This window comes from Enhydra lutris, unplaced genomic scaffold, assembly GCF_002288905.1.
Source record: "Enhydra lutris kenyoni isolate GAN:26980312 unplaced genomic scaffold, ASM228890v2 scaffoldscaffold76, whole genome shotgun sequence".
In the NCBI taxonomy this organism is placed as follows: Eukaryota; Metazoa; Chordata; class Mammalia; order Carnivora; family Mustelidae; genus Enhydra; species Enhydra lutris.
Genome location: NW_019154160.1, coordinates 5,043,506 through 5,055,820, shown reverse-complemented (window position 1 = coordinate 5,055,820; position 12,315 = coordinate 5,043,506). Strand labels below are relative to the sequence as shown.

General features: G+C 47.9%; 1 protein-coding gene across 1 annotated transcript in view; it reads left to right on the top strand.

Moving 5' to 3' along the window:
• Positions 1–922: 922 nt before the first annotated feature.
• The window catches only part of LOC111160477 (polypeptide N-acetylgalactosaminyltransferase 2-like), a 64,655-nt gene continuing 53,262 nt past the window's right edge, over positions 923–12,315 (top strand). Inside the window, exon 1 of the mRNA XM_022523619.1 lies at positions 923–1,080. Within this exon, the coding sequence (XP_022379327.1) occupies positions 977–1,080 (104 nt within the window). The 5' untranslated portion in view covers positions 923–976. The remainder of the gene's footprint in view (positions 1,081–12,315) is intronic.

The window sequence follows — 12,315 nt, the reverse complement described above, 5'->3', positions numbered from 1 at the left end:
CCTGCTCCTAGATCCCAGGCTACCGCCAACATGGTCCCTATACCAGATCCCAGTCAAAGCGCCCCGCTCCACTGTCATGTTCCTGGAGAACCCGTGCTTGGCCTTGTGGGGCGGCGGCTGCATATCTGGCCGTGGGCCGGGCACTGCACATGCGGACGGGCCACCACGCCTCATTCCCTCTCGACGCGTGTGCTGGGTGGTGTAGGAATGGCTCTGTGTCCCCCTGGCTGGGTCAGACATGGCAACAGCTGCAAGAAGAATCCCTCAAGGCATCTCACCGAGGGGTGTTCGGACAGCCTGTGCTCGGGGGCGTCATTCTTGGTTTAAATGTTTATTTCTTTGGGACACCAGGGTGGTCCCATCCGTGAAAGCATCCAGTCTTGGTTTCAGCTCAGGTCCCGATCTCAGGGCCGTGAGATCGAGCCCCGCGTTGGGCTCCACACTGAGCACAGAGTCGGCTTGAGAGTCTCCCTCTGCCCCTGCCGTTGCGACTCATGTGCACGCACTCTGTGTGTCTCTCTCTCCCAAAATAAATTAATTAGTTAATTTGGACATTATCTCTTTCACCGTATGTGAGGTACGTTGGGGCATTACCGTAATCCCTGGAAAGGTGGGACAAGCAGATATAAATCTCCTCTGTCACAAAGTGTGCGCAACACCGTGCTTACTCAGGCTTTGGTTGGCACAGACTCTTGTTCGCGAGACCACACCTGAGGTCCACGTCTCTGACTTCCAGGTTGCACACTGTCCAGTGGACAGACATGGCGGTGCTCGCTTGGGCTGTTTTCAGCTCGTTTGCTGATGACGATTGCCAGGAGAGGAAGCCCTAGGCACTAATTCCTAAGGCTGCACTGTTCCCATGGTGCGTGCGGGCCCCCCCGGGCTCATTTCCCCTGGTCCCACACCCTCTGCTCTGCTCCTTGCAGGAAAAGTGCGGTGGCGGGACTTCAACCAGGAAGCTTACGTTGGAGGGACGATGGTCCGCTCTGGGCAGGACCCCTACGCCCGCAACAAATTCAACCAGGTGGAAAGTGATAAGCTGCGGATGGACAGAGCCATACCTGACACCAGACATGACCAGTAAGTACGGAGCTGGGAGTGGGCTGGGGGCCTCACTTGCTTTCTTCCCACAGCCCAGTAAGTAGCTTTCACTGGGCCATTCACATTTTCCCGTTCCTCTGGGCAGCTGACCGTGTGTTGTGCCTTCTACGGGTGGTGAAGCTGGAAAAGTTCTGGGGCATACGGCCATGGGACTTCACCCGCGGGAAGTGACAGGCCCATTTGGGATCAGATTCTAGGCTTTTGGATGGCCCGAGGCAGCATCTGGAGGCTGTGGGTTACTGGCCAGAGCGTGGGAGTCAGCAGGGGAAAGTTGTGTTCCTGCTGTCATGTCCACTCATCACTTGTCTTTTCTAAAATCTGTGCACACACAAGCATCATTTTCCATCATTCAGCAACTTCGTCGGCAGGAAGAAAATCTGAATTCTTGCTTATTAGGACAGTGTTAAGTCGGAAATGCTGTAGAGACTAGAAAAGGGAAAGAAACAGCCCAGCAGGGTAGGTGTGAGAGTGAGACAGGAGGCACAGGGTGACCTCTGACCACACCAGGAGCTCTCGTCTGCATCCTTCTCTTGATTCTTCGGAGATCTGGGAGTTGCGGGGGGAGGGCACCCCAGGGTTCATCAGGCTTCGCCGACGAGGTCTCCAGGCATCCTAACGTGTGTTCATCACCACTTACCAGCAAAGTGATATCCCTGGCCCTTGCTCTGACCTCCCAGCCTTGCTGGTAGGAAGCTCTGATTGGGAGGCTGTTCACACGGGCTTCGCTGGGGAATCATCTTGTTCCAGATAGTTAGAGAATAGGCAGCCGCATCGGAGGGCAGCTGTTTTCCTGGGGGCTGCTCACTGAGTGACTTGGGGAGTCCTCCCTCTGTCAGGGATGGCACGTCATGGATGTACATCTGTTGTGACTCGGACTCTGTGTCTGGGTCCTGGGACTCCAGCCAGAAAAGTCTTGTCCTGTCCTGGTTGGGGGGTGCGGGGTGTGGGAGATGACCGATGCACCAGGAAGCAGGGGGGTACAGCCCCCTGAGGCTTGGACAGTGTGTTGCAAATCAGTGCATTTGGGCCCCCTAGGAGGTAGGAAGGCCAGGAAAGACCCCAAGGAGGGACAGGTCCTGAGCTGGAGGCCTCTGGAAAGAAGGACAGGGAAGAGGCTGTGATAGCCCACCCTAGGCTTGCAGGGAGCCAGCCAGGAATCCTGTCGCTCTGGGTGAGCGCCTGGGGATTGAGAGGAGGGTGTGCTGATGAGAGACGAAAGTCAATGACATCACCCATGGACACATCTTACAGTTTGCCCTTGTTTTCTAAGTCCATAGCATATGTGGAAAGTATTTTTTTTTTTTTTTTTTTTGCTCTCCTCCTTTCAGGGGAACGTGACCTAACTGTGTAGGCACAGTTAACTGCCAGGTGGACTGCGGAAGTAATAAGGGTGCGGTGTGTGTGTGTGATAGATTGAATGTAGGAAACGCATGACCGATGTGTAAATGTATGTGATACGTAATGTTAAAATCTTACCATTTTTCTAGATCCAGTCCAAAATACTGTTTAATGTCTACTGTGATCCAACCGTCCTTTCTCCGGGCAGTCCTGACCCTGCAGCCCTGGTTCAAGTCAGCACTTAAGTTAGCACCCTCTCTAAAATAGGGCTTGCTGACCTGGGATCCAAGGACCCTGGGGAAGCCACATGGAGGCTGTGGGACCCTAAAAGTCCCAAAGCTCTGTGTGCCACCCTGGGGCATGGACATGCCTGCCTGTGTCGGGAGAGGTCCTGGGTGCCTGGGTCCCCACCACTAACCATCTCCAGGCTAACTGGCCTGTGTCAGACGCTCCTTGGGACACCCTCATGCCACCCACCAGCCTCGTGGCGTGGGACACAAAGGTGGTCCTCATGGCACAGAGAACAGGGAGGCTCCAGCTGTGTCAGAACTTGCCCAGTGACTAGGAGCAGCTAACTTAAGGCCAGAAAGGGGCAATGTGGCTTTTTAAGAGGGGCTGGGCCTAAACCCAAGAGAGTGGTTAGAGATCGAGCGGACTCGAGCTTGGAAACCTCCCCTGGTGGCTGGACTCCACTGTTTGGAGCCCCGTCTCGACAAGGTGGTACGTGTGTCACTGCTCTGCTTGGGTATGAGTGTTTTTCTCTGGGGCTCTTCTTCTGTAGTCTTTTCTTTAGAGCCGCGAGAAGGTGGTGTCTCTCTTGACGGCTCGTCAGGGTCTGGGCAGTGGTTCTGCCTCCAGTGCGAGCCCCTAACAGTCCCCCAGACCATATATAGACAGACGTCCCTCCTTTACAGTTTTTGAGATAGGACTTCGTCCAAACAGGTATTTGACACTTCATCTCACGGTGGGATGTGTTGGGAGGGCTGGGGGGGCCAGTTTGAGTTCCAGCTACCGTGTGACGTTCGTTTGCATGTGTTCAGGGAACAGCTGGGATGCCTTCCCCGTTTGTTTGACTTCAGCTAAATTAAAGTCTGCCCAAGTCCGGCGGATGCCTGGAACTGAGCCAGCGCGCTGTCCTCAAAGTGTGAGCTTGAGGAGAACTGCTCCTATTAAATGTCAAGTTAAGGAGATCAAGTTACTCTGTGACTCCCCTCCCCCACCCCCCGCTGTTTCTCTAATAGCAATTAAGGCATTTGACCTTCTGCACAAATGTCACGTTTTTGTTTATCTGCCTCTGCGGTATCCCCCTTGGTCTGGGATTATGGAAACCTTTGGATTCAGCCTTCACTTGGGATAAATCTGAAAGCAACGGGCATGGTTCATTATGACCAAGGTGTCTGGAGTCCCACAGATCTTGGTCACAATCCCAGACTCTCCGGTTCTTAATTCTGTGGCCTTTATCATTTGTACGATGATGTCACACAGTCACCTCTGGTTTCCGTAAGGATTAAACAGAATGTTCACAAGGGCTGGTTCCTCCTCCCACAAGATTTTTTTCGGGGGCCACGTCAGCAAGGAGGCCCTTGACCTTGACGGCCTCCCCTAAGAGTGCAGCCTCCTGGCCGCACACCAGCATTCCTAATCCCCCACGCCCTTGATTTTCTCCATAGCTCATATCACCCCCTACACACCATGCGTTTGACTTATTTATGCCTTCCTCTGTCTCTGCTCCTCAGAATAGTGAGAGCGTGCCCGGACGGGATGACTCTCTGCACCCAGTAAGCTCGGCGCGTATGTGTTGAGCCAGTGTGTTACTCAGCACAGAGCCTGACATATGGCGAGCGCCCACTGAGTCATTAGTGATATTAACAGTCATAAAAGAATAAAGGAGAGTGAAAGGGAGAGTTTTAAACAGTGGAAATCAGATGAACCCCAAATAATTCCACCATGTTTATGTTCCTCCTGGCCTGGAAAGCACTGCAGTTAGCATCCTTGTTGTCTGTCGTGTGGGACAGATACAAGGGGTCAGGGGCTCAGAGCCTTGCAAAAACAAAAACAAAACAAAACTCCACACATTTGGGTATGTCTTAATTACATTTTTATGTGTATAAAAAAAATTCTGCGCCAAAAAAAATACAGAGAAGCAGGAAGCCTCGAAAAGCTGCCGGGAGTGAAATCCTAGATCTGACATACAGGAAACCCTTAGAAATTAGAAAGTAGAAGCCCATGCTGTCCTTGAAATACAGTTTCTCCAATCCAAAAAAAAAAAAAAAAAAAAAAGCTTCTCTACCTCATTTAATGTTACTTGAAATCTCAAATAAGCTATCAAGACCAAAAGTAAATTTTAAAAAACTGATGGGAATTTTGAAAGTGCTCTTTCGGACCGTTGGTTTCTTCCCTCTCCTGCCTCTGGGAACCTATTGTTACTGGCCCAGCAAAAGATGATGCTGGAGCAGCCTGGGAAAGATCCCGATACATGTGCACTGAAGGGGGAGCCAGCGGGACACGCTAATGGATTGGACGAGGGGTGGCGCGCCAAGTTTTATGCTAGAACGAAGGAAAAGACGGGATGCCTTTACGTGAGATGGGGGAAGCTGAGTGGAGCCGCTGTGGGGGGTGCACCCGGAACTAACGTGTGCACGTGTTCCATTCCAGACACACTTCTAGATGGATGTGTGTCTGGTGTGCAGGAGAAAGGCCTTGGTGGCAGTGTGAATTTGGGAATGGTCTGTGTGCAGATGGTGTTTAAAACCATGCGTTGGACGTCATGTCCAGAGAACACAGACAGAAATAAGGAGAGACCCAAAGACCAAGCTCTGGTCCACCATGGACATTTTGGCTGTAAATGTGAAGCCGGCACTAACACTTGGAGGATGGTCCAACATGGTAGACCGCTCACTGTTTCCTGTGGGCCATGAGAAGTGGAAAAGTACTCTTGTTGCCTTTTTAGAGTAAGGGTATGACAAAGCCTTGCCAGCACCCAATGCAGAAGGGTTTTGTGGTGTTTGTTTTTGGTTTACATTTGAGCGTGTGTTGTTTTGTTTGCCTCGCGATGTGTCTGATGGCAAAGTCCAGCCTGGAAATCAAGTGCAACCCAAGAAGTTTATAGAATATCGTTCTGTCTGCTGGGGAAAGCTGGAGCTGGTTTGCTTTAAAATTGTTTATAGAAGTAAAATCAAATAAACCTTCAGGGGGAGAAACCTTATTATCTTGTTTTCTTCTTTTCCCTGTCAGCCAAACACCATTCCTTCTCATTTATTTATTCAAGTTGCCGAAAAACGAGAGGTTCTTGGAAAAAGAACAAATTTTGCTCAGGTTGCAAGAGTTTAACGATCAGAAAGTTTCTCTCTGTGTCACCGCCCTCTCCTTTGATCACTAAGTTTAAAAATGAAGGGTTTTGAAACATTTTTGAGTCTAACACTGGAACACTGCTCCTGAGAACCGGGCTGTCTCAACTGCATCCCACAAAGGACCCTTCTCTCAGAGAGAAGTGTGTCCAAGCTGCCCGCCTAATGGATTCATCTGGCAGGCTCTAAATCGGGAAAACACTGTTTTTACTCAGTCCATAAATTAAGAGTTGTAAGGTTTGGTTTGGTTTCCTTCAAGATCATCACCGAAGGGCTGTGTTTTGAACCAGTGTTTTAAGTGTCTGGCCGTGATGCTGCCCAAACACAAAGATCAGGACTCTGGAGGGGGGGGCCATTCTTCCTTCCTTTCTTTTATTTAGTTATTACTATTATTTTTTAATTAACTTATTTTTTTGAAAAATTTCAACAAGAGGGTAGGCCTTTAAGTCAAGGGCTGTGCTGTTTATCCTGGCAAGAACGTCCGCATTGATGTCAGCTGTTTTAAGAGCAGCCGATCGGGATTAAGCGTTGTGGGGAAAGATACGATCTGAACTTCTCATTGTGGCTCAGTAAGAATAAACAGAGTGGAAGCCAAGAAAAAGTTTTCTACATAAACTCAGCCGCTTAGAGGGATGCTCAGCTGCAGGCGATGGTCATAGGACTCAGGGTTTGATTTTTAGGAGAGCAGAGGGTCCAGGGAAACAGGAGAAGTGCGTCTCTGCAGGGACTCTAGCTCCTCGTGAGTGGGTGCTTGAAGGTGGGGGCGTTCTTAGGCAGGCCCAGGGCTTCGTTGTCATTTCACATTTTTCTTATCAAACGAATGTGTTACAAACACACGCAGCTGACCTCCCGACGTGGTAGCTGCCTCCTCCACAGCCCGGCAGGGCTCAGACCCCTGAATGTCTGGCCACCTGCCTTGCAGATCCAGCTGCACAACCTCTGTCCCGCCATCCTGGCGTGCTCTAAGTTCAAGTGCCTTGGGGGCATTTGTGGCCAGTGGGGCTGAGGCAGGCTGGCTTAGCACACCAGCAAGCCTTTAAAGTCTGTTCGATAATCACGATAGCAGAATATTTATTGGGCATTTTATCCGTCATGGCCCGTGCTCGGCCTGTTATGCACACACTGACTGTATTTAATCTGCTAGCACTCCCGCCAAATACGGAGGGAGATCGTTCTGTGGGTGATGTCATCCACCAGTCTCCAGAGAGCCGGCTCCTGAAAGCTCTGGGGCCTCACCCAGCAGGCAGAGTGGCTGACCCCGTGCTGGCTGGGGGTGGTTTACCCCTTCGTCCTGCTGTCAGCAGGAGTACCCTTAGGGCGTGGCAGACACTTGGGGTACCCCAGCCCCACCGAGGCACCACCTGTATCTAGAACCCTGAGCCCCTGGAAGTCCAGGCACATTACCGTTCGGAGGCTGTGACATTGACCACATTTCCGCAGGGTGGATGGCGAGCTGTGCCTCAGAAGCTGGGCCCCTTGCCCGCGGCCGCACACGCCAGTTGGTGGAGGAACCGAGGTGTCAGGTACCTGACTGCCCACCCAGAGTTCCATCTCCAGCGTGGCCACCTTGTCATCGGTCTTCATGGGTGCCTTTCTCCTGCTCCTGGTTTTCGGGCACGAATCCCAGCCTGAAACTTAAATGTACCTAAAAAGCAGTCAGAGCTGGAGACTCAGAGCCAAACGCCTGGCCCTCTGCCAGCCACCTGCTGATGGAGTCCGGAGTCTTCAGTTGAAGAGAAGCAAGGTTTTTGTTTCTCTCCCTCCAGTCTCAGGCGCCCCATAGGAACGTAATGGAAGAACACGCCCCGTGTCCGTTCCCACCGGAGAGATGTGGGTGGACAGTCGGGGGCAGCCGGTGGCAAGGCTCTCCGCCACCTCATCCTGGGGCCTGACTTGCCCCTTTGTGTGCACAATTCCAACCACAGCCCTGCCTCTGTTCACCAGCTTCTTTTGTCTTGTGTTTATTGGCTTCTTTTTTATTTGTAGTGTTTTGTAAAACCAGCTCCAACAACAGGCTACTCTTCTTTTCCCCTTTGTGCGTTCCCCTTTTCTGACTATTTGAGGCCTTATCGGCATCTAAAATAAAGAATGCCCTAGACTGGGAGACAGTATAAGGCACAGACAGTGAAGATTGTCTGCTTCTGTTAGTGGCTCTGACAGCCCCGGTGGAGGTCTCCTCTTAAAAGATCGGTACCAACATCTTGAAAGCTGAATCCCCGAGTGGCTGTGCACGCACATGGCTCAGTTTCCCTGGCTATGACTCTGGGTTTTAGAGATGGCACAGTCCTAAATGAGTCATGTAATTTTGTTTTCTTTATTCTTTGGTTCCCTTTCCACCAACATCCTGGGACTACGGTGATGAACAGGAAGGTCCTCCCTCCCGGCCCTCGAGGAGTTAGCGGTGCAGAGGGAGAGGCTGGCGGATACACAGTCGCACAGTCCAGGAAGGGCAACCAGCCAGCTGAAGGTTGTGTTCCGTTGCCCTCTTTTCTTTGGGTTTTAGACCCGTTATGAGAGGCCGTTATCCTCTGGGCAGCCCGGCCCTTGTATCATCATGAAATGCCCTCTTTACCACTAGGAATGCTTTTGTCGTGCTTGGTATTGGTAGAACTGCCCCATCTTTCTTTGGCTTAGTGGTTTCTGTTGTCTGTTTTTTCCCGTGCTTTCATGTCCAGCCTTTTTTGGTCTTACATTTAAAGCGTATCTTCTGTAAGTAGCAGCTAGTTGGGTTTTGGATTTTTATCCACTTCAATAATCTTGTCTTTTATTTAGACTGTTTAGTCCTTTTACATTTAGTACAAGTTCTGACACATTTGGGTTTAATGCTAGCATCCCTCTGTCAGTGTCCTCTTCTGGCCACCTGCTTTGTGTTCTTTTTCTTCCTCTTTTCTGCTTCTTTTGATGTAAGTATTTCCCTCTCTATTAGCTTGTCGCATTCTTTACTTAAGAGAATCTAACGTAAGTGAATAATTGTATTATTTCCCAAACAGTGCATGGGCCTTATAGCTCTTTCTCCCATTAGCTTTCCTCTCTCCTGCTTGATGGTCTCTTTTATCATATGGTTTCGTTCTCTCTTTATGTGTAACTCCACAGGACATCTTCTGTTTTTTCATGCAGTAAATATCCTTTCTGTTTATTCGCATATTTGTGTTTCCATTTTTCCTCATCTCCTATAATTTTCATTTTTCCCCCAGGACCGTTTTTCATCTGCCTGAGAACTTCTGTTAGTACCACTTTCCTGGCAAGGAATGCTATCCTTTTATGTGTCTGAAAGCACCTTTATTTCACTTTTAGTTTTGAAAAGTATTTTCACTGAATTTAGAATTCTAGGTTGACAGTACTTTGGGCACCTTTCTGTGGTCTTTCTGTTGTCTTCGGGCTTCCATTGTTTCTGGTAAAATATCAACTGTTGATCTTACTGTAGTGCTTTTTTTTTTTTTGCAGGCATTTTAACTTTTTCCCTAGCTGCCTTAAAGAGATTTCTCTTTGTCTTTCGTTTTCATAAATTTCACTGAAATATGCCTAAGTGTTTCCTTTGTATTGAACCTGTTTGGGTTTGTAGATTTCCTGAATCTGTAGCTTCGTGTCTTTGATAAGTTTTGCTTGTGCTCCATGTTTTCTCTCTCTCCCTCTGGGCCTTAATTATGTCTTCGTTAGAGATTTCTAAATGTCCTTGCCCCTCTTGTGCTCTTTTCCATATTATTTATTCTTTTTTATTCCTGTGCTTTAATCTAAGTATAGTCCTATTGGCCTTCCTTCTGGTTCACTAATTCTTTCCTCTGCTCTATCTGTTTTGCTTTTAAGTCCATCTGCTGGTTTCTTAATTTTAGCTAATGTTTTTTGTTGGGTAAGAACAAATATAGAAATATTTAAAGGCCCGAGCTGGTGTTTTCATCACCAAAGAGGAGTTAGTTTTGCTCCTAGAAGACAGTTAAAATAGGGCAGATCACCTGGGTCAGGTCTGAAACTGAGCTGGCATAAAGCTGGGTTTCAGCCTTTCATAGACCTCTGCTGAGTTTCCAGTTCTCTTTTTCTACTAGGAAGTAGCCCTTTGGGATGCCACCTGGAAGCCCAGGATGTTTATTACAGCCCCTTTTCCTTGGCAAGACCTGAACTCCAGTTTTGGGCTCTGCAACTCCAGGCCACCTGCAGAACCTTGGCTTCTGTCCCCACCTGCAAAGCCCTCACTTCTGCTCAGCTTATCCAGTCTCATGGCTTCACACTGCTTGAGGGGAAGAGGATCAGAGAACCCTGGCCTTACTCTGGGGGCCTCTCTTCTTTCTGGGAACCTACCCCTGTAACACCCAGCTGCCTCATGAACTCTCCAGCCTTCAGAGAGATTTTTTGACGTGTTTCATCCACAATTTCTAGTTCCTTTTAGCGGGTAGATTGGTCTATACCAAAGAACTTTACAATCACTGAAAACAGGAAAAAAAAAAAAAAAACAAAACCTGAGTGTCCTATTTAGAATCCAAACTCAGTCTGAATCTTGACAGTTCATAAATTTTGTCCTGAACAGCATTGCCAATCACAAATGAGAACAAGTAGAAATAGCTGCGGACTTGAGTGGTTAACGGCTCTGTCACTTAACTCCCCGACTAAGGTCAGAATAGTCTCTGTAACCTCTGGGTTTCTTATCTGAAAAACCTCGATAATGCATGCCCTCTCCATCTTACCCGTTGCTATTAGGCTCGCACATCTGTGAAAGACTTCATAAGCTGCAAACAGCTACACAGATACAGGCTATTATTGTATTGTTATTTTACGTGACCAGCAGCTTGTGTATATGAGAAGTCTGCTTTGAGCAAGGACTGAATTGTTGTTCTGTTAAGCTTGACTCTTGATATGTGTGTGCCATTGAGGGCAGACTTTCAGCCTTCTCTGTATGAATGCCTCCATTGTGCTGAGGGGTAAGTGGGTCTTCTCGTGCAAACACGACATTGGAGAGCGTCGCTGTTGACCAAGAACGGCCGAGGAAATAACTTTGAAACGGGGATTCTGCCTATTTCAGAAAGAAATTAGAGCAAGAAAAATGGGGGTCATCAGCGAGTTGTTGGTAAATGAGATGAATCTTTGGGTCTGAGCCAACCCTTGTCTGTTGGCCACTCACTTGAACGTGTTGCTTCACCATCACCATGTAACTGGTAAAAATTTTTCTTTTCTTTTTTAGTAGGAGGATTTTATATATTTTAGGAAATAGTCAAAACAGGATAAACTGTGTTTCAGCCTTCTCAGCCCCTTGGGCTGTATATTTTACTTTTCTGAAACAATACGATTTCAGAGATTGCTTGCGTCTTTTTGATGAGCTGGAAAGAAGCAGTGTCACCCCTCGATGGCACCTGTGTCCTTAACCCATCAATGCCTGCCTGCTCAGCGATGTGACTGACCACTTCACATGTGTCCTGGAGTATTAGGTGTTAGCGGTGGAGCCTATGAGAACCCACATCTCCATCCCAAGCTGTAAAATTAGAAGTACAGACTTTTAAAATAACACGCATCTTAACTATACCGAATCCATTGTGATTTCCTCCATCTGACAGTGATGAGAGAAAAAGAAAATCCACATCTTTGGAAATTTGAGTCTATTAAAAGAAGGAAATATCCCAATAGGAAAATTGCACTCAGGTTTGAAGTTTTATATTCAGCACTGATTTCTTTTGACGCTTGCATTCATGCATTCATTTAGCAAGCATTTGAGGACTTACTGTGTCACAGGTATTTTTCTGGTCGCTGGGGAAACGTCGTTGAACAAAACTGATTTTTTTTTTTTTTTTTCAAATGGCTGCCTTCCTAGAGCTTACATTGCATGGGGGTGGGGGAGGTTAGAAGACAGTAAAATAAGTGTTAAAGTCAATAACATTTTAAAGGCAATACAGAGAAATAAAAGAAGGGTGGGGTCAGACAGTGTGATAGTCAAGGTCAAAGGTCCATTGAGTGCTTAGCCACAGCAAAAGAAACAGCCAACAAAATGAAAAGGCACCAACAGAATGAGAGAAAATGTTTGCAAATCCTATATCTGATAAGGGGTTAATATAAAAAAATATATAAAGAGCTCATACAACTTAATAACAAAATATTTAATAATTAATATATATAATTTAATATATAATTTAATTAAAAATGGGCAAAGGACTTGAATAAACATTTTTCCAAAGAAGATACATGAATAGCTAACAGGTGCATGAAAAGGTGCTCAGCGTTCCTAATCAACAGGGAAATGCAAATCAAAACCACAATGAAGTATCATCTCATACCTGTTAAAAGAACTGTCACGCAAAGACAAGAAATAAGAAATGTTGGGCAGGATGTGGAGAAAAAGGAACTCTTGTGCACTGTTGATAAGAATATAAATTGATGCAGCCACTATAGAGGACGGTATGGAGGTTCCTCAGAAACAAAAAATAAAGGGGCACCTGGGTGGCTTGGTCGGCTAAGCCTCTGCCTTTGGCTCAGGTCACGATCCCAGAGTCCTGGGATCAAGCCCCGCATCAGGCTCCCTGCTCAGTGGGGAGTCCGCTTCTCCCTCTGC